The sequence below is a fragment of the Penicillium daleae genome, assembly GCF_028827525.1.
Source record: "Penicillium daleae strain IBT 16125 chromosome Unknown utg000006l_segment0_segment0, whole genome shotgun sequence".
NCBI lineage: Eukaryota > Fungi > Ascomycota > Eurotiomycetes > Eurotiales > Aspergillaceae > Penicillium > Penicillium daleae.
The window spans coordinates 3,732,199-3,753,373 of record NW_026623154.1 but is presented as its reverse complement, the minus strand read 5'-3'; the positions used below and the strand labels follow the sequence as shown (position 1 = coordinate 3,753,373).

General features: G+C 51.4%; 6 protein-coding genes across 6 annotated transcripts; 2 read left to right on the top strand and 4 right to left on the bottom strand.

The window, feature by feature from the left end:
* Positions 1–119: 119 nt before the first annotated feature.
* N7458_007051 (uncharacterized protein) lies at positions 120–4,472 on the bottom strand (the record flags this gene model as incomplete). Its single annotated transcript, XM_056910433.1, has 6 exons — positions 120–656; positions 708–958; positions 1,015–1,261; positions 1,312–4,011; positions 4,110–4,298; positions 4,392–4,472. The coding sequence occupies 6 exons, from the start codon at positions 4,470–4,472 to the stop codon at positions 120–122; spliced, it is 4,005 nt and encodes a 1,334-aa protein (XP_056766137.1).
* An 807-nt stretch (positions 4,473–5,279) lies between these two features.
* On the bottom strand, positions 5,280–8,626 carry N7458_007050 (Sfi1 family protein; the record flags this gene model as incomplete). Its single annotated transcript, XM_056910432.1, has 2 exons — positions 5,280–8,497; positions 8,563–8,626. The coding sequence occupies 2 exons, from the start codon at positions 8,624–8,626 to the stop codon at positions 5,280–5,282; spliced, it is 3,282 nt and encodes a 1,093-aa protein (XP_056766136.1).
* A 374-nt stretch (positions 8,627–9,000) lies between these two features.
* Positions 9,001–9,295, top strand: N7458_007049 (uncharacterized protein; the record flags this gene model as incomplete). Its single annotated transcript, XM_056910431.1, has 3 exons — positions 9,001–9,063; positions 9,123–9,218; positions 9,275–9,295. The coding sequence occupies 3 exons, from the start codon at positions 9,001–9,003 to the stop codon at positions 9,293–9,295; spliced, it is 180 nt and encodes a 59-aa protein (XP_056766135.1).
* A 250-nt stretch (positions 9,296–9,545) lies between these two features.
* Positions 9,546–12,920, bottom strand: N7458_007048 (isoleucine--tRNA ligase ILS1; the record flags this gene model as incomplete). The annotated part of the gene is made up of 4 exons (XM_056910430.1): positions 9,546–10,802; positions 10,856–12,317; positions 12,382–12,413; positions 12,492–12,920. The coding sequence occupies 4 exons, from the start codon at positions 12,918–12,920 to the stop codon at positions 9,546–9,548; spliced, it is 3,180 nt and encodes a 1,059-aa protein (XP_056766134.1).
* A 351-nt stretch (positions 12,921–13,271) lies between these two features.
* N7458_007047 (uncharacterized protein) lies at positions 13,272–16,715 on the bottom strand (the record flags this gene model as incomplete). The annotated part of the gene is made up of 6 exons (XM_056910429.1): positions 13,272–13,358; positions 13,415–16,017; positions 16,088–16,283; positions 16,333–16,383; positions 16,441–16,595; positions 16,646–16,715. The coding sequence occupies 6 exons, from the start codon at positions 16,713–16,715 to the stop codon at positions 13,272–13,274; spliced, it is 3,162 nt and encodes a 1,053-aa protein (XP_056766133.1).
* Positions 16,716–17,204: 489 nt separating this feature from the next.
* rat1 (5'-3' exoribonculease Dhp1) lies at positions 17,205–20,477 on the top strand (the record flags this gene model as incomplete). Its single annotated transcript, XM_056910428.1, has 3 exons — positions 17,205–17,511; positions 17,613–19,809; positions 19,868–20,477. The coding sequence occupies 3 exons, from the start codon at positions 17,205–17,207 to the stop codon at positions 20,475–20,477; spliced, it is 3,114 nt and encodes a 1,037-aa protein (XP_056766132.1).
* Between the last annotated feature and the right edge of the window lie 698 nt (positions 20,478–21,175).

Genomic DNA, 21,175 nt, shown 5'->3' with positions numbered 1-21,175 from the left:
CAAGTTCAAATTCTGTAAGGTGAAAAAAAACTGCCTTGATGCTCAGTCGCTCTATCAAATACGCGTGTAATCCAGATAACACGCTGAGAAAACAAAGAATCGTAACACCTTTGCTCCACTTAGAAACCAAAGCTATCCAACAACGAATTGGCATCAGGTTCGTGGAACATTGTCGGAGGCGGTTTCGGCTTCGGCTGTTTGTCGCCATCCTCCACAGCAGAAGTATCTTTGGCATCAATTGAGGCCTTTGCCTCTGCGAGACGGACCGGTAGATCAGCGACAACGAGACTACTTCGCCGGCGAAGTAGTTTTCGATAGTCAACACTGCCGTCGTGGAAGTCGAGGGCAGGCTGTGTCTGTAATTTTCTAGGTGCAGGAGGCGCGCCGAGGAATTCCCAGCGTCGTACTAGATCCAAAGCGAGGAGATCGCAACCCATTCGGTCGTAGAGGCGGGCGTTGCGAAGAAGGAATTCCCATTCTTCTCGTGGGCGGACTTGTGAGGCTCCTTTGAGAGTTTGAAGAGTTTTCTCACGTAGTTGTTGGTAAAGGACGACCAGGGCGGGGTCGTTGGAGAGATACGACTTGGCCTGAAGTGTGACTCGCCCGGGGCTTCCTGGAGAGGCGGGCGTTGGTGATAGTAGTGTTTCGATCGGTGACTGCTACTGTGTTAGTACTGGTGCTATTCGAGTGATTGGGATGTGACTTACAATAAGGGACCGCACAGCCATATCCCGTCGTCCCAGCATCCAGAAAGCCCAAGAAGCCATCCATCGATTGCCTTCTGAGGCTGCTTCAGGAAGAACCCTTTCTTCCAAAATTTCGCGTAGTACAGGGCCATTGTCTCCCTCGTAGGCTCGTGCAACCGCAATCGCAAGCTGGAGATCTCCTATCTGGTTGGAGATCACATTTGTGGCATCACGAAGGTGATCCGCAAGCAAAAAGAATGAAGCGGCATATTCTTGGACTTGTTAGAAGGCGTAATAGCTATCAAACGTATTACAGAGAAATACTTACCGAATCGCCGCTTTCCAAGCAGAGCGTAGGCGTTCTTGAGGGCCGACGTCTTCCATCTTGCTTCACTGAAGTTATTTGCAAGTAGACGTTGCGTAACGGCTTGTTCGCGATGCCAGTGAGCGATTCGCCATAGACCTTGAAGAATGTTTTTCTTTCCAAGGGCAAGGTAGTAAATAGTGCAATCAATCGGGTTTCTTTCCTCGGTCTTTCCATACTCATTCCGAGCAACGACTTCCAGTTGTGCTTTCTAGCATAGGAATTAGTAAGGATCAACTGCGAACAAATGCAAACACTTACCAGGGCTGTTAAATCCGATAGCCACATGAACATTCCACTCTCCCGGGCAGATTTCCAGGTCAATTTGCCATTGAACTGACGAGAGACAAGGTCGGTCAATATGTCCTGGCTACCGCTGTGGAAAGCCCAGACAATTTCTCTCCATGAAACGGTGTCTTTGTTCGCGACACCTTGACTCCTCCTCAGCATATGCTGTCGGAAGAAAAGGAGATACCGCGCGGCATTATCATCCATTGACCGTCGGTGCTTTTCTACTGTCGCGGCGCATTCGATAGTATCAACGAGGCGGAACTGTTCATGACTGGTGATTTGAGGTAGGGCAATCCGCGCCAGATTCTCATTGAGAACCGCTGCAGTGTTCTCATCGATAACAGATGATTCCTCCTCTTGAACGGTCACATCTGTATAGGAAGAGCGCATCTCCTTAGAAGCCGCTTGCTGGGCGACGTCACTTTCTTCGTAGAAGTCTTGGAGCGGTATCTCCAAGAATCCGTCCAGATCATCACCTTCCGTATAGAATTTCAGCTTCTTGTGCAGGTTGATCAATATAGAATGCACTAAGCTGGTCTTTCCGGAAAGGATGCACTGTGCGAGGAACTGCGGATGGAAGACTGGCAATGGACCATTCAGGCGACTGACAACGTTGAAAAGATCTACCGACGATAGCCCCCGAGATGGGATACGAAGTCTAGAGACGAGGCGGTCACCAATATCAATTTCCTTGTCGTAGACAAACAATTGGTTGCCTGCACCAATAACCAGGTGACCATTTGTGAGCCAGCACGAGTCGCCAATAGGATGTGGGGTGAGATCTTGGATCCAAATCTCTCGGATCTGAGTCCAGGAGGGCTGAGCGTCCAAGTAATCATAGCGAAGCTGAGATAGAAGAACAACTTTGTGGGGAAACCCAACGGCCAGAATGGACTGCATGTCGGGAGTCGAAGTCCAGTCGAGGTCTCGAATGATATCATGCTGGGCAAAATGCTCTTCAAATTCCAGTTGGGCATTGTTGGTGTCCCAGATCGTCAAGTGGGTTCGATCCTCATCTACTAACGCTGCCTTGCGAATGGTACTGCCACTCGCCAGCGATGGGCTCGAAATTCCCGTATCGACTGTTGACTTAAGCAGCCATTCGACCTTGGCGTTGATTTGGTCGACTTTTGCCGTCCAGGTTCGCACAACTCCACTGTGGGTGTAGGAAAGGGCAATGTCGGGGGAAAACGTGTCGAAGAATCCGGAATGTTTGGCTTTCGGTCCTGCGGGATCCACAGGGAGGATGTAGGCCAGGTCTTCCTTCAGGCCCATCTCAAACGTGCAGAATTTCCGCAGCTGACAGTCTTGAGACGTACTCCATTCGATTTCCCAGGCAATACCAGTCATATCAGCTCCAATGGTTGCCACATAGGCCACCCTTGAACGTGTTTCCGGGGTGGGAAGTGGAAGCACACATAGGGGTTTGCTAGATAAAGTGAACGGCAAATGTGCGATCCTCTTGGCGTGATAAGTGTTGAAATCCCACAGCGAGATCCCATTATGGTGAAGGTTGACGAGGAGGCTACTGTCTTCAATAAGACAGGTCCGATGAATGTGCTCATCGGACAAAAGTATGCTCTTATGCAGCAGCATCGAGCCACTTTTCCTTCTCTTCTGCCTCCAGATCATGGCCTTATTCTCATCCGTACGTGAAATGAGTGTGTCACCGAGAGCATTTCGAACAATCTTTTTGACCGGTGCTGTGTGCCCAGACCAAGACGATCTCGGGGAGATCCGATTCTTGCGAGGAGTGGGATCGAAAAGAACATCCACTTGCGAGTCATACCACTCAATCCGACCATCAAAGTGATGCACAACAATACTGAGTTTGTCTTCGGTCGTGTTGCTTTGGAACGCGCGGATTTGAGCATAGTCCTCTGGGCCCGATAGCCCAGGCATGAATCGAAATTCCAGTCCCTCCACATGGAGGATATTGAAGACGCTCATTTTCGTTTTTACCTTGGAGCCCACGTCTTCCAATGCCCAGGCAGACATATGCCCCTGGCCATCAATGACAACACAAATTTCCGGACTCTGCTTGGCTACTTCAATGATATGCTCCAAGGCATGGTTTTCCTTATTGCCTGTATTCCGCTCTACGGCTCGCTCTGTCGCACTGCAAAAGTCACGGCCGTCCAAGAAAAATCCATATCTTCTCGGCGGTCCTTGATTCATACTGGAGGCATCCCGGGGCTGTACCGAGAGCTCCATGTCGATATCTGCCCATAACTGCAACGGCGAGAGAGCGTGGTGGTCCGTCACAGCCCACACCCGGATCTTATTGTCGGCACATAAAGTATATAGGACGTTGTCGACGGATTGTTCCCGGTGGTATGGCAGTCGCCAATGTATCCCAGTGACTATATCGGGATGAGGAAGATAGGAGACCTCAAATCGTACTTCATCTTCACCAAAAGCAAGTCGTCTCCATACCTTGACCAAGCGGTCGTACTGTCCGACTGTCACAACCAAGGCTGCATCCGGGGAGAACTGAGCTAACTTGACGGGATTCGCCAATTTTCGTTTCCACACCAAGCGGGGGGTGTCATTCAGCATCCAGAGCGCGATTCGCGAGTTACCAACTAGCAGCTCGTTCGGCGACCCCCACGACAGGGTATAGATCGACTCGTCGTCATCGTTGGCGCGAAACGTACAAGCAAGGGACCACTACAGAATCAATTTATATCAGCGAACTCTGCTTTCCAACTGCCCGCGACCTTGTCTTGTGGTCGAGAAAGCTCCAAAGTAGCAAGCCTAGTACACACCTTTAGCGTCTGGCCCTGAATACAATACGGCTGGTATACGAAGATATCCGGCCCTCCGCACACAGCAATCTTTCCAGAAGCCTCGTCAAAAGCTACAGCCTCGAGTTTTTCGGTATCATCGACATAGATCGTTTGAAGTAGCGTTTGGGGACCTCCGAGGATGACGAGCGCGTGGCCGGAGATGTACGCCTGCAAGCAACGCGCGCAAGGCCACCATTAGCATTCGAGATGTTCTGGTGCAGTGGACAAGCTGTATCAAGGCCCCAAGGATAAAAAGCTTACAATAACGCGAAGCCCATCCCACAGCGCAGTGCTGAACGACTGGAGCTTCGCTGGGGGTCTCCCAGGCAGTACCGCTCGCATAGAGGCGGGTGGATTGCAGGGTGGGCGTTGCACTTGGAGCGTTACACCATCGCCAGATTTGCGGATGGACTAGCAGACAGGAGGCTTCGAAGGTCACGAATAGCAGGAATGACGAACGAAGTATCAATTCCCGAGATCGGCGTTCAGGTGTTTAAGCGCAGGGGATTGCGGGATGTGAGTGTCTAATGAGGGTCGATTACGCTTCCCGCTCCACTTCCGTGCGACCACCGCTCGCCTTTTGCGCGGCCCGGCCCTCGTGAGCTTTGAGCAACAACTTGCACGTTGAGGTATCTGTGCCTGAAGTTCTGCCAAAATAAGCTAGTGACGCTTGGGGACAATCAGTTGCAAAGGAAATGTCAAATTATGGCCTGGATAGCTTTTCAATAGCTTTTCAATAGCTTTTCAATAGCTTTTCTGGGGTAAGCTCCGGCGTCAGCTGATAAGAAGGCTATGGCGGTCACTTGATCGATTTGATCTACCACGCATTGCATACGAATATATACCTTGGCCTTGGTCCTGCACGGCACACTACAGACAACTTCAGATCTTCTGTCCAGACTAATAAAGCTTCATACAATATTCATCACATTCAATCATGTCCAAAAGTACATAGTGGTATCGCCCACGTCCTAGACAAAGTCAAGAAATGCCCTGCAAGTCCCGAGGTCCCTGTACATGCTGCGCCGGATCATATGCATGGTAAGACGAAAGAAAGAAAACAGAATTTAGTCATCGCTGATGTACAAAATCACACAAGGACACGGACAGCGTCAAAAGGGAAGAAAAGGTCATATACCGGGGTCAAAGTTAGGGTCGTCGATTGGCCGACCGCCGGCCATCGGTGGGAGATTCGGGTAGTTCTTCGTCCACAAATCGGACGCTGGTCCCTGTAAAGCTTCTCCGACCTGTTTGTGGTCGTCGGGAAGACGCAGTTCGAGGGGCTGAAGCTTCAGCGCGTAGCAATCGACTGGCAAATGGTGTGTGTAGGGGCGTGGCAGGGGTCGTGGACATCTGCGCGAGTGCTCGTGCCCGAGCAGCACGCTTAGACGGCGAGGTCATATAGTTTGGTGTGGCCAGAGGGCTTGCGGAGACCGGCTCCGTGGAATTCGTCGTGAAATCAGTCATCTTAAAGGGAGTCTCGGAGGGGTTTTGATACCACGGGTCGAATAGGGCAGACCCGGGGCGCTCAACTTCTCCGAACCTCGAGTGTTGAGTGGATGTCAAGGCAGGTCCCGGCGAATCACGAGCTTCAAGCTTGAGGTGAGTGCTATCCACCCAGTGGCGGAAAAGATTCCTGGAATGCTTGCGCAAGGTTCTTTCCCGCATCGCCTCCGCGGTCTCAACAGTGCTCCTCATCTGGAATATTCGAAGGCTGAGCTTGCGAAGGGATGCACCTGCATGGAAGAGGACGTGTCTGCGGTACACGGAGTCGGCCTGGTCTTCCATCTCACGACGAATCACATAGGTCTCCGAAAGTTGGATCAACTGGTCAAAAGCAATCTGACGGAAATAGTGCAAATCAGCTTCCTGGTAATCCTGCACCCTTTTGAGAGTCTTTGCATGCCAGCCACTGAAAATATCAGCCACGTCACTCAGTAATTTCTGCTTGTCAAGCTCTGCCGCTTGTTGTTCCATGTTCGTAATGACCTGAGTCTTGGATGCCCATGTGGAAAGGGCTTTGGAAGCCATGTTGACCTTGACCTTCCGCCGCATCTTCGAATAGGCATCCTTGCGCCGTCGTTTAGCAGAGTCCAACGTGGCCTGATGCCAATTCTTCAAGGATCGTTTCATGAGGAAGTAAAATTCAGCATCACGAGCCCAGCTCTCCATCTTCACAATCTGTTGATGTTTAGATCTCCACGCCATCATAGATTCTTGTGCGAGGCGAGGAGCATAGAATTCGAAGGCGGTATATTCACGCTCCCGCTGAAGCAACAGTTGGTCTCGCCAGATGGCGAATTTTGAGCGCACTAGCTCTTCAGCCCAGTGGTCTTCATGTACCTCTGCGTGGGAGAGGAGTTGGGTGTAAGTGTCTCGAGTGTTCGTCACAAATCGGGAAAACACTTCGCGCTTGATGCGCTGCTCCCGTATTCGGCGCATCAACTGAAATCTTTCCATTAAGACCCATTTATACATAGTTTCCATCTTCAATCGCTCATCAATTCGCGCTTGGAGAGCCAAACAACGCAGTGTATCATTCCATGATACCCAGGCATTTCGCTCAACTCGGATCCGGTCCATCTCTACTGCTTGTTCAGCCAGACGGGCTTTTCCAATCCATTTCGAGAGAGCAGTTCGCAGAATTCTGCAGTCCACCATTTTGGTCACCTGGCTAGCAGCAGGAGCTAGCTTGGCTTGGATTTTCCACTCGTCAAATGTCTCTTTGAGAGCGTGGTAACGCTGAGAGCCTTCGGCTTTCTGTTGCGCAGAAGCAATGGCCTTCGATTTCAGGGACCAGGCCTGAAGCACACTAGCTAGTGACGTTTTTCTGTTGTGGAGGACAATCTCTTGCTCACGCTCGCGATTGGTACGGAAGTTCCGAAGCCAGTACAGCAAGGACCGCCTCTTTAGTTGACTTTCGTACCACTCGGGGGCACGCCGATCGCAAAAGCACCAGAACCACTGCCAATAAGAGGCATGTCGTAGACTGTCTTTATGAACAGTAACTGCTTTGGCTTCTGCCGCTTTCAAATCAGCAGCTTTCTTGCGCCACTTATTAAACGGTCTTTGCAAAGCAAACCGCTGGGCTTTCAATTCGTTGACAGCAGTGATCTCCCGCCAGGCATTAAAGTATTTGACACTCAACACATGTCTTCGAGCTGCAGACGTGCGGGCGACCTCCTCCGATGTGAGTTGAGCCCAGTGAGTGAATGCTTTCGTCATCAGATACAAGTCTCGGGCACGACTGGCACGTTCCTCGAGGTGCTTAAAGAAACGCTCCGTCCTGGCTGTATGACGCTTGTCCTGAATAATTGCTTGCCACGGCTCAAATGCCTGTCGGAGCAATGCGCTTCGGTCACGATTGATAGCGACAGACTCTCTGGTCTCACGAATATGTCGCGCGTGGAAGGCTTGTTTCAACCATTGCGTCAATATCCGGCGGCAATTTGCTCGTTGTCGGTACATATTGAATGTAGATGCGTCTCGAAGCAAGTCCGAAAGTTGAGGTCGGTAGAGCATCTCCGGCGGAACATTTTCTTTACCAATAGAATCATGCCCTGTCGCCTGTGACACTTCGGAGTGTGATTCACCGGACTCGAATGTGTCCGATGAACTTATTGAGGGCGAGCGACGGGTTTTCGCGCCCTCGGCCATTCGCTTTGAGCGATCATGGTGAACGGCTGAGCGTGCAACAATGCCATTCGTCAATGGAGGTTTTTCCTGCTCGTCGCTCTTATTCCGATGTTGTGCAGCCTCAAACCGACTTATCAATCGGCGACCAACGTCCAAAAACTGCGCGATCAGTTGCGTGCGATCCGGAGATTTTGACCGTGGATCCTGAGCTTTGGGCCTCGGGGATAACTTCAGCTTTGAGAAGTCGGGCTTTCCGGTCTCGAGTCGAGACATAGATGCGCGTGAGCTTGGGCGTTCGACGTAGCTTTTCTGAGTGGCATCTTCTCCAATGTCGAGTGTAGTATTGAACGACGCACGCCTTCGAGGTGTAATCGGGGTTCCATTTGTGATAGGATAATGGTTCTCGACACCTGCGTGGCTAGCCGTTCCATCGAGGACCGAAGGCTCGTTTTGTGTCGTTTCGTTGAGACCTGTGGAGCCGTCGTCTCCAAATTCAATCAAGATTCCCATCTGCTGGAGCGCGCTCTCGAATTTGTCGAAGAGCGAGGGTCCCTGCACCTCTTTGCTCCCCATTTTGAAGAGAAATCGTAGGCATGCATGGCCCGGGTCCGCGTCAACTCCATGTTCACTGATCACCTCATCGTATGCCGCGAAAAGCGCTCGGAATGGAAGTCGCTCAACCTCGGGTTTCCCCTCGGCGCGACTGACAACTTGGTAGAGAAAACCGACATCTATAGGGCGAGATTTTGTCAGGACGAGTATGCACAGGTAGAGGGTCATGTATCCAATTGCTTACCGTCATCGGAGAGCGATGAGGCCTCTTCGGTCAAGGCGCGCCGCTGCGAGGATATCGGAGGCATCGAAAAATCGCGAGCTAAGGCGCGGTTGTCGCATCTGGATCATACAGGCGACGGACCAAAAAAATCATCGCGAAATTAGGCAGTGCTGGAGACGCAAAACATGCGCAGATATCAGTCTGCAATTGAAGAAGAAAAGGAAGCCCCAAATCGCAATCAATCAGTAGCCCACGTTCCAATCGGGTTGTTTTGGTGGTCGCGCCAGAAACATGCTCCAACGTCACGTGTCACTTATGTAACATTCCGGTTGTGCAGTCTTGGCATGACCCGATAGTTGCGATGGGATAGGATCAACTATTCTCGATTCTTCAATGAGCTGAACCTCCAAGAGCTTGGTCTCACACCATCTCCATTTACAAGCCTTTGAAATTTTCATCATGCCCAACAGGACTCGTCCCATTGAAAAGGTGGCCAAGGCTACGGCCAAATGCTCTACTGAGGTACGTATCAGGGTCGTGGATCAATTATCGGATTGTCATGAGAGCTAAATGGCAGTTAGGCCGCGGCGTATGGAAAATGTGTCCTTGCAGACTACAACTCGGTACACAAAGACATGTGTGTCAAGGAATTCATGCGACTCAAGGATTGTTTCCTGGTAAGTGAAGTCTTAGAAAATATCTCAAAATCACCCGCACTAGCTAAGTCAACCAGGCCGCATCTAAGAAGGGCTGAGGAGAAAGGACCTGATGCATTCAGATCTTTGCATGCAGTTGTGGCATTTCAGGCGTAACCATTTTTTACACGATTCGGGTGTTTTCCTTCTACTTCAACTTTTCTTAACCTGTATACTACTACACCAAATGGACGAAAGCTCATGGACATATAATTCATTGATCAGCAACCTCATGAAATAGATGGTAGACGTCTATCTACACATAACGTGATCTTTTTTTTTCTTGGACCTTAACCCCTATGGAACGCTTTACAGCTTGACCAGACGCAACAAGAATGTCGCGTTCTGCACTTCCTGGTCCTCCTGAGCAATAGTGCCCTCCTCATCAGCGCTAGGGGTCTTGCCATCGACCAGGGTGCGCTCATCGAGAGGCCGACGAACAGCCTTCTCAATAGCTTGGGATTGGGATTTGAAGGCTTCGCCCAGACCGATGTTCTCGGGGTCCGAAAGGACGATATACTCCATCTTAACTTCGTCCGTTGCGACAAGGCCGGCCTTCTTACGGAGACGTTGGAGACGGTTGATAATCTCACGACCGATACCCTGGTGAGCCAGCTCGGGGTACAGGTTGGCATCCAGAATGGTCATGACATCAGCGTCGGTGTTGGTCTCCATGCCTGAAGAGCCCGAATCTTCCTTGATACCGCGCTTCACGACCAGGTCACCCTCAACCAGCTCGATGCCGTCAACGACGATCTTCTTGTCAGCGACATATTTCTTCACATCATCGCTGGACAGAGAAGGCAGGGCCTTCTTGACCTTTTGCACATCCTTCTTGAGCTTCTTGCCCAGGGTCGGCCAGTCGGCATTGACACTGTATTGGACATTGTACTTGGCCTCATCGGTGGAGAGAACAAGGTCGAGCACGTTGAGCTCCTCAATAATGTAGCCCTCGAGCGACTTGACATCATCCAGATATTGCTGGTCCTGGTGGATAACAACCAGACTCTTCAGGGGGGTCTTCAGAGCAATGGATTTACGCTCACGAGAGATACGGCCAAGCTCGATGACCTTCTGCATGCGGGCAACTCTGCGCTCCACAACGTCATCGAAGAGCTCCTCACGCGGCTCAGGGAATGCCAGGAAGTGAACACTGCGGCTATCTTCAGCACGAAGGGACTCGGGGATATGCGGGAGAAGGCGCTGGTAAATGTTATCGGTGAGGAAGGGAGTGAATGGAGCAAGGCCCCGAACAAGGGTATAGAGAACCTCGAAAAGAGTGTTCAGAGCATGCAAGGTGTCATCAACACCGTTCTCACCCTTCAGGCGCTTACGATTGAATCGGATGTACCAGTTGGTAGTGTTCTCAATCAGACCGAGCAGGCGAGGCACAACTGTGTACAGACGATAACCAGCCATCTCCTGGTTAACGAAGATCAGAAGACTTTGGCAGCTGGCCAAGATCCAACGATCCATGACATTGGTGTTGGTGGTCTCGGCCTTGGGGTCAAACATGAAGTCGACATCGGAGGCCTTCTTCAAGAGAGCAACTTGACCCTCGAAGAACTTGTAACTGTTCCACAGCGGCAGGAGAACCTTGCTGACGATCTCCTTGACACCCCCTCCTTGAAACGGAGGGGCTCGGCACGAACAACGGGGGAGTTGATCAGGTAAAGACGCAGAGCGTCCGAGCCGTAGCGGTCCATAATGAGTGAAGGGTCCGGGTAGTTCTTAAGACGTTTGGACATCTTCTTACCATCTTCAGCAAGGACGATACCATTGACGACGCAGTTCTTGAAAGGAAGCTTGCCAAACAAGTGAGTGCCGAGGACGGTCAAAGTGTAGAACCATCCACGGGTCTGGTCGAGACCCTCTGCGATAAAGTCACCAGGAAAGCTGTTCTCGAAGTGGTCCTTGTTCTCGAAGGGGTAGTGCTGGGAGGCATAAGGCATGCTGCCAGACTCAAACCAACAATCGAACACCTCGCTCACACGACGGAGTTCACCCTTACCCTGCTTGCTGGGGATGGTAATGTGGTCTACCTTGTCACGGTGAAGATCGGTGAGTTCACCGGTGTAGCCACTCAGCTCCTTAAGTTCCTCAACGCTGCCAACGGCGACAACTTCGCTGAAGTCGTCGCTGACCCACAAAGGGAGGGGAGTTCCCCAGAAACGATTCCGCGAAATGTTCCAATCACGAGCGTTCTTGATCCAGCTGGCAAATCGCTTTTCTTTGACGAACGATGGAACCCAGTGGGACTCCTCAATGCCTTCCAGCATCTGAGGAATGATGGGAGTGATCTTCACGAACCATGAAGGCACTGCACGGTAAATGAGGGGAGTGTCAGATCGCCAACAGAAGGGATAACTGTGAGTGATCTGGCTGTCGACAAGGATGCGACCAGTTCCTTTTAGATGTTTAATAATGGCCTTATCGGCCTCCTTCACGTGCTGTCCAACAAAGTCCCGAACTTCCTTGGTGAAGCATCCCTGGGGGTCGACAGGGTTGGGAGGGGTACGGGTCTCGTTGATGACACCGTGGTTGACGGCGACCTGGTAATCGTCCTCACCGAAAGCAGGGGCTTGGTGGACAATACCCACACCATCCTCAGCGGTAACGTAGCCATCATTCATTACGCAGAAGCCATAATCCTTGAACTCCTCGTAGTAATAGTCAAAGAGAGGCTCATACTTCCATCCGAGCATGTCGGAACCCTTAAGGCGATCGACAATCTTGAACTTGGCCTTCTTAGGGTCCTTATAGATGGTGCGGAGCAAAGACTCCAAAAGGATGTAGTTCTTCTTCGTGGCCTCATCATAGATCTTCACGTACTCGAAGTCGGGGTGAGCACAAAGACCGGTGTGGGAGGGAAGGGTCCAGGGTGTGGTAGTCCATGCAAGCAAGCAGGTCTCAGGGTCATCCAATAGGGGGAAAGTGACGACGACAGCGGGATCCTGGACATCCTTGTAGTTTTGCTGGGCCTCAAAGTTACTGAGGGGAGTGTTGAGGGCGGTCGAGTACGGCATGACACGGTAGCCCCGGTAGACAAGGCCCTTGTCGAACAGCTGCTTGAAAACCCACCTCCACAAAAGATGTTAACAATTTCGTCTAGCAATATAAGCGAACAAGTTTTAGATAATCATACCAGACAGACTCCATGAAGCTAGTGTTCATTGTCTAATTGCCAATTGGAAGTTAGACGTTAGTGATATAGCCTTCTGGAATCACGCGACACCATTCGGATACAAGACATACCTTGTAGTCATTGTCAAAATCGATCCAACGACCCAGGCGTTCAATAGTCTGGCGCCATTCGGCGGCGAAACGCATGACAATGGCCCGGCACTCCTCGTTGTACTTCGCAATTCCGATCTTCTCGACGGCCTCCAGACCAGACATGCCGAGCTTTTTGTCGATCTCATATTCGACAGGAACACCGTGCGTATCCCAACCAAATCGTCGCTCAACATAATGACCCTTCATAGCCCAGTATCTGGGAATGATATCTTTGATTGTAGAAGCCAGCAAGTGGCCATAGTGAGGGAGACCGGTAGCGAAGGGCGGGCCGTCGTAGAAAGTGTATGGCTTCTTGCCCCGAGAGAGCTCGACCTGGCGCTGGAAGGCATCAATCTCCCTCCACCGCTTGAGGATGAGCTCCTCCTCGGCGGGAAAATCGATAGACATGGCGCTTGAAGTTGGTTGGCGACTTCAGCTTTCCAAGGGGTACGGGGGACAGATAAAGAGAGAAGTGACTCACCCCCACCACACATTTTTTTGCCAGTGCGTCCTGCGACTCATTGCCCCTCCGCCAACTCACCGCCTTCTACAACCAGCAATGCGAACTATAAGACAGCAATATAACGACGACAAATCATATTGCGGGTGCTTTGATTGATCAGATGTCTGAAGTTGACAAAATAGAAGAAATGCCTCGAAATGAGTCATACATGAAATTTTGAATCTCGCTAGATAGATGCAGAGTAAAGAAGGGCGGGTTCGTCGCTGCTATATACGGACAGGAAAACAATAAATCTGCTATTCTTCGTCTTCATCATCTTCGTCCTCGTCATCATCCTCATCCTCGGCTTCGGAAACTTCTTGACCGAGATCCTTGAGTCGTTTCTAAACACTGTTAGTAATAGTTCATCGTATAACAGGGTCAAGAGGTGGTCACGTACTTTGTCCTCTGTTCGCTTAGCCTCTAGATCTCCGAAGACGATCAGCAAGTCGTCGAGTTCAGTTTGGGTTGCCTGGCGAGCTTCTTCCTTATCCTTGGCCTCTGTCTGAGCCTTTTCAAGTTGGGCTTTGATATCCTTGAGTGCTTCGGCTGCGCTCTGAGCCTGCGACTCGGCTTCCTTCGCCTTACGCTCAGCCTCAGCAGCGCGAGTCTCCAATGCAGTGATCTTGGATGAAGCACCTTCATTGGCTGCTTGAATATCCTTCGTTGACTTCTCCAACGCTACCGACTCAGCTTCCTTTGCCTTCCGTTCGGCATCTGCAGCGCGAGTTTCCAGCGCAGACATCTTAGACGAGAAATTCTTCTTAATAGTCTCAATCTCCTTGGTAGATCTCTCTTGAACACTATGAAGGTCGGACTTGGCGGCCGCAAGAGATTTCTTGAGATCAGCAGCCTCAGCCTCATGCTGTCCCCTAACACCAGCCAGGTTCGATTCCAAAGATCCAATCCTGGATTTGAAACCAGTGATTTCAGACTCGTATTGGCTCTTGGTGGAAGCAAGGGTGGATTCCAGATTTCGGAGCTTTTGCTGGAGATCTGCGACTTGACCTGCGTTGGACTTCTTTGACTGGCTGATGGCGGACTCCAACTCCTGAATTGTCCTTTTCAAGGCAGCAGCTTCAGCAGCGTGCTGTTCCCGAGCCTTCGACAGCTCTGACTCAAGCCCACGAATGGTCTTCTGCATGCTAGCGACTTCTTGCTTATGATGATCCTGCACTTTCGTGCTCTTTCGCTCATATTCAGCCGAGGCCTGCTTGAGTTGGTTATCAATGGCACGAAGTTGCTCGCCATGTTGTTTCAGAAGCTCGTTCTTGGAATGTTGATGCTGCTCTTCAAGCTTATGCAGTTCCTGTCCATGTGACGACTGAAGAGACTGGTGTGCCTGTTGGGCCTTGGATAGTTCAAAAGACCCTGACTCTTTCGTCTTCCGGTGATCCAGGTGTTCTTGGTCAAGTTTTCGTTGAAGAGTGACAAGATCCGATTCCAATTTTTGGATTGATTGGCTTCGGTCTTCCAATTCTGCGCGCAGGGAGTCTACAAGGTCTCGCGAAACACCCTTTTCAACACCATTGGCGACAACAGAGACCTCAAAGCCTGGCTCCCGGTCGATGGCTCGAATCAAGCGGCTGAAATTATCCTTGAGGAACTCCACAAATGAGCGGTCGAAGAAGACCTCAGGTAATCCATCAATTTGCCCCGCGGCGGTCTGGGGCAGGACCTCAAAGTCGCGAACCAAGGGGCATTCTCGCAGCTTTGTAATCTTGTCAATGTATTGTTCCCTTCCGAGCTGCTCGATCAGCAGTTTGTGTAATGTCACTCGTGGGATAGGGGAATCCTTGGTCGAGAATTCGTAAATGATTCCTAACAAGACTGTGCAAAGACCAGGTATCAGCTTGCTAGGAGATCTTTGGTGCTTGATCTCCTGCAAGAGTGTCTGGATGCTGCTGCCCTCGACGAGAAGGTCATTCACAACATCTGGATCCTCGAAAAGCCAGCCACAGAGTAACATGAGATAACCCACGGTAATTCTTTCATCGTCACCACGTTGCACGCCAGTGATCAAGTTGCCAACCACGGACTGGACACTGGTGACAACCTCTTCACCACTTTCGGCATCACCCTCTGTAACCTGCATAGCAGTGGCTTTCGCCTCGGCATCGTCGAAAACCAGATGGAACAACAAAACAGAGGCCATCCAGACTTGATAGGGATCGGCATTGCCTCTCGCATCTGGTGCTATGAGAAGAACGGATAGAATGTTTGGAATTCTATCTTGTCCGCTGACATGGCCTTCGATAGCACGCCTGAGTACATGCATACGAATTCCAGGGTGATGGGCAAAGAAGGCCTTCATACATTCACAAGCGGCGAGACGTGCATCCAGCATACTATTAGGAGAAGGCTGCAGGCTGAGCTTCAAGAATGCCTCAATGACATTGATGCGCTCTGGTTCCTCCGCATGGCCATTGGCAGTCTTATCCTTTGGTGCTTGGGAGCCCCATAAGACTTCAATATCTCCGAAGCTCTCCTGCAATGGTGAGTTCCCACGAATCAGATCAGCACAGGTTGCCAAGGCCTTGGACGTGACGTTGACGCTGAACTTCTGGCCGAAAGCTATGCTGAGAACCTGCTCCGTCGCTCCGTTTTGCCAGAAAGCTGTTTGGTTCATGGGTGTCCCCACGCCACCACGAATTAGGAACAATTGGATGATGGCGAGAAGACCCCAGACGTTCTTGTCTCTGTGAACGAGGGTCCATTGCGGGGGAGCGTCTTCATCTTGAGCTGGCTCTAGCTGGCATTCGTGGAGAAGTTTCGTCACCTTCTTCACGCAGCCAGTCTCGCGAAAGAACGACTGATTCGAAACGTTGAACTTCAGGAGATGGGCGAGTAAAGTGAGACAGTCTTCGACCACCTCGGTGCCAAGGGTCAGGGCGCCTTCCGCTTCGATAAGAGAGAATATGATTTCAAAGGCGTTCTCGAATGCAATGAGCTTCTGCAGCTCTTCCGAAGAGGGCGTGAGGGCGATAAGCAGAACGAGAGCCTCTAAAGAAAGTAGATAATTTGTCAACGAAGGCAATAGAAAGAAAACGGTTCCAGGATACGGACGCCATACCATTTCTCACGGGTTCTCTGGTATCTGTAAGCACATTCACCAGCCTTGAGATACCCAATGGCGCGGTAAAGATGCACTCTTGGGTTCGTTCTGGTCTAGCACTGCAGATGTGGGACATCAATTGGAGAGAGTACAGGCGTGAATAGAAGTCTCGAGCCTCGAGTAAATCCAGCAGAGTAGTAATATTGTCCTGACGCTAAGATACTGTTAGTCCAGTCAAGTGTTGATTGGCGAGAGGAGCCTACCTGCGTGAATTCATCTGCCAGCCAAAGTGCAATCTCATCTGACGCTTCGGGCTGCAGGAGCTATCAGCGTCTACTGTTCTCAAGACCTCTGCCACTAGGGTCACCCACACTTGTCTCCTCCGGTGTAAACAGCATCAACAGGGTCTCGAGGACCACTTTGATGGTGTCCACATCTTCCCGATCATTGTGCAGGCAGCCGATCAGCGATCGGAGACCCCCGAGGCTACCGATGCAGGATAAAGCTTCGCAAAGCTCCTCAGACCCTGGATCGCTGCACGCCGATCTTCCAACAAGGTTGCGCTCTGCAACCTACTGCTCAAAACATCGATTGTGTCCGTGGCCGTTTGTTTGGCCGGAGCTTGGGATTCAAGGATTCGGAACATCGCAGCGGAGTCGCAATTTCATGGTCACTGCCGACCGTGGGCGCATGAATCAGCAGGCATCGAAGGAAGGTCAAGGTCCGGCAGGAAGTGTTTGTGGGGGAACCCGGAAGGTAGCTGGTTGCAAAGCTGATTGCAGTAAAGCTGGCCTTCCCAAATGGCCAAAGGGGGCTAAAGGCCGATCCTCGCCGGAAGCGCAGAACACCCGACCGCCCGGGGACAAGTCCAATTATTGCCTCGAGTCACAGAGACTTCCGGCTTTGTCTTTGCTCACCCATTTCCTGCGCCGCAAATTCATACGCAGTTGCATTTATTTCTTTGAGTTGGGCTCGGTGTGGACGGGGCATACATCTGAAATCCTAACGAAGGGTTTCTGAAAGCTCGAGGGCAGACACTGCGCGAACCACGTTTCCCCGTTCGCTGCCAGACGCATTCGAGCGTCGCGACAATTTCTACAAAACCTGACAGACAAGCGCTTGTCGCATAGCTGATATGGGTGTCCCCGCGCTCTTCCGATGGCTTTCCAACAAATACCCGAAGATCATCTCTCCGGTGATTGAGGAACTGCCTCAGGAAGTGAATGGAGAGGAAATCCCGGTCGACACCACGCGCCCCAACCCGAACGGCGAGGAGATGGACAACCTTTACCTGGACATGAACGGCATTGTGCACCCATGTACCCATCCAGAGGGAAAGCCCCCACCAGCCAACGAGCAGGAGATGATGCTGGAAATCTTCAAGTACACCGACCGCGTTGTCAACATGGTCCGTCCCCGAAAACTACTCATGATTGCTATTGGTATGTGTGAATTCCATAGATCTGTTTTGTTCCGAAATTTACTCGCTTGTGGCAAACCTCATTTTGGACGTTCATGCTAACGAGTTCCATGTGACAAACAGATGGTGTTGCACCAAGAGCCAAGATGAACCAGCAGCGCGCACGTCGTTTCCGCTCCGCTCAAGAGGCCCGTGAAAATGATGAGAAGAAGGAGGAGCTCCAGAAACTACTCGACAAGCAACAAAGCAAGAAGACCGGTGATGCCGCTATTAGAGAAGAGGTCATCCAGAAGACGTGGGACAGCAACGTGATCACTCCTGGAACCCCTTTCATGGACATTCTCGCTGCCTCACTGCGCTATTGGATTGCTTACAAGCTTAACACTGATCCGGCATGGGAGAAGATGAAGATCATTATCTCGGACGCGACAGTTCCTGGAGAGGGAGAGCACAAGATCATGGAGTTCGTGCGTTCTCAACGAGCCTCTCCAGAACACGATCCCAACACCCGCCACGTCATTTACGGTCTTGATGCGGATTTGATCATGCTGGGTCTCGCTACTCACGAGCCCCACTTCCGGGTTCTTCGTGAGGATGTCTTCTTCCAGGAGTCGAAGCCTCGGACTTGCAGGCTCTGTGGTCAACCTGGGCACAAGGCCGAGGAATGCACGGGTAAAGCGAAGGAGAAGAGTGGAGAGTTTGATGAGAAGCAACATGCTTCTCCGCTGAAGCCATTCATCTGGCTTCATGTCTCTGTCCTTCGAGAATATCTGGCTGTCGAGCTCCAGGTTGCTCAGCAACCATTCCCATTTGATCTTGAACGGGCACTGGATGACTGGGTGTTTATGTGTTTCTTCGTTGGTAACGATTTCCTGCCTCATTTGCCTTCATTAGACATCCGTGAAAATGGCATCGATACCCTGATTGCCATCTGGCGTGACAACATTCCGTCTATGGGCGGATATCTGACCCAGGACGGCCACGTTGATCTCAAACGGGCTCAGCTGATTTTGCAAGGTCTGGCTAAGCAAGAGGACGCCATCTTCCGGCGCCGACGACAGGCGGAAGAAAGAAGAGCGGCGAATGAGAAGAGACGCAAGGAGCAAGATCAGGCTCGGAATGAAGAGCGTGCTAGCAAGCGAAGACGTAGTTCTCCTGTCTATGATGCTAAACAGAACCGCTCCAAGGGGGAACCCGACCCAGACCCGACTGCCGGCCTGGAGCTCATCACGCCCTCCCGTGCACACTTGACGAAAGAGGACAAGGAGCTGACTCACAACATGATTATCAACCGTGGAGCCATATATCGCGCCAACATGGAAAACAAGAGCGCTGCCGCTGTTTTGAAGAGCAAGCTTATGAAGGCCGGCCCAAGTCAGCCAGCAGCCGAGGAAGTCCCTGCCACTGCGGAGAATGAGGGAGAGGCCCCTGAGCCGACATCTCCCTCCGTTCTCGGGAAGAGAAAGGCTGATGAATCGACGGAGGCAACTGAACAGGAGACAGAGGATGCTGGAACTCCTGGTAGAGATTCACCTGCTGTGCCTCCCCCGAAGCCCAAGGATGATGAAATGCCACCAGACACCGTCAAGCTCTGGGAGCCAGGATATGCTGATCGGTACTACGAGCAAAAGTTCGGTGTTGATCCCCAGGATCATGAGTTCCGTCACAAGGTTGCGCGTGCGTACGCCGAAGGTCTTGCTTGGGTCCTCCTCTATTACTTCCAGGGCTGTCCTTCGTGGGACTGGTACTACCCATACCACTATGCTCCGTTCGCTGCCGACTTTGTCGACATTGAGGACATGGTCATTGAATTTGACAAGGGCAAGCCATTCAGGCCCTATGAGCAGTTGATGGGAGTCTTGCCAGCATCATCGAACCACGCACTACCCAAAGTCTTCCATGATCTCATGAGCAACCCGGAAAGTGAGATCATTGACTTTTATCCAGAGGATTTCGCTTTGGATCTGAATGGCAAGAAATTTGCCTGGCAGGGTGTGATTCTCCTTCCCTTCATTGACGAGAAGCGCCTTCTAGCTGCGATGGAAAAAGTGTATCCTCTTTTGACGGATGAAGAACGAAGCCGCAATATGCACGGTCAGGAAGTGCTATTACTGTCAGAGCAGCACCCTCTCTATCACGACCTCGTAGGCAATTTCTATTCCAAGAAGCCTGGACCACCTGAGTATAAGCTCAACATGCGCGTGAGCGACGGCCTCGCTGGCTTAGCTGAGCGCAACGATACATATATCCCTCATGGCTCTCTCGTCTCACCCCTGCAGGAGTATGGCATGCCGAGTCTAGATGACGATCACTCTCTCACGTAAGATGATTGGCTAGTTGTTTACAGCGAATTTCTTCTTTACTAACAGTTTTCTCAGTGTCAACTATAAAATCCCCAAGTCTTCCCACGTCCACAAGTCCATGCTTCTTCGCGGCGTGAAGTTTGCGACCCCGATGCTGAACTCCGCTGACGTTCGTGCGGTCAAGGGCCGTGCTCAAAATTCAGGACGGTCATACGGTGGCGCACCGCTCAATGGTCGCGGACGGGGTGGACATATCGACTACTCATCAGATCGGCCGAATCCATTTGCGGCGCATCTTGATCCGCGTTTCATGCCTGCACCTCCAGGCGGTATGCCGTCGATGCCCTCTGGGTGGGTTCCTCCTGTCCCTGGGGCTGGTGACTACTCCAGAGGGCCACCTGGACCTCCTCGTGGCGGAATGTCCCATCAATACCCCCCGCACCAGGCCCCCGGTCAATATCAAGGCCACCAAGGATACAATCAGGGAGGCTACCAAGGGTACCAGGGATACCAAGGAAATCAAGGGCAACAAGGATATCATGGTGGCTACCAGGATCGCGGTAGAGGTGGAGGAGGCAATGGGGGTTATCGTGGAGGCCGGTCCCGAGGCCAAAACCGTGATAACTATGGCGGTCACCGCGGTGGTGGTGGTGGTGGTGGTGGCGGTGGTTACAATCGCTACTAGAGGAGACAACGGAGTCATGATTCTAGTATGCTCGATATGAATCTTGCTGTATCTACTGGCATATTCCAGGATCGGCGAAGGGATTGGATAAGAAACGGCGTTTGAGGCTATAAAGTGTTTAACAAAAAATTGGTACATGGACTTTTTTTCATTGCACAGTGCATTATGGTTCCTTGATGTCTCTGTCTGTAGACATGTAAACCCTCGGATCGCTAGTGATCTGCGATGGCTCTAGCTTTTACAGTAAATAGCTCTAGCTCTAATTATGGGGGAAGGCGGAAAATCCACTGTTGATTGGGGGTTCTGAAGTCACCTACTATACAAAAGAGAGCAGATTGTACGCTGACGCACCACCACCATGTCAGCCATGCGAGGGGGAGGCTAATAATCCGCCTCATTAACCGGTCGATCTCTATAGTTTATGCGCACATGACCTGTCCAAGTCCCCAGAATGATAAAAGCTGAGCCGCCGCCGGAGTGGCCCGCACTGAGTCAGAAGGCGGTGAGAGCAGAACTGCCGCGAGATCGGAGGGCACAAGAATTATTGAGTCACGCTGTCAGTCGTACTCACAAGCATCTTCCTGGCCAGTCGCAATTGCTGGCTGAAACGCTGACTCTTGGTCCACGGTTGCAGGTAAGCTCGATCAATCCTCCCTCCAACTCGGCCCCAGCCTCGATTCCCTACCTTCTCGCAATCC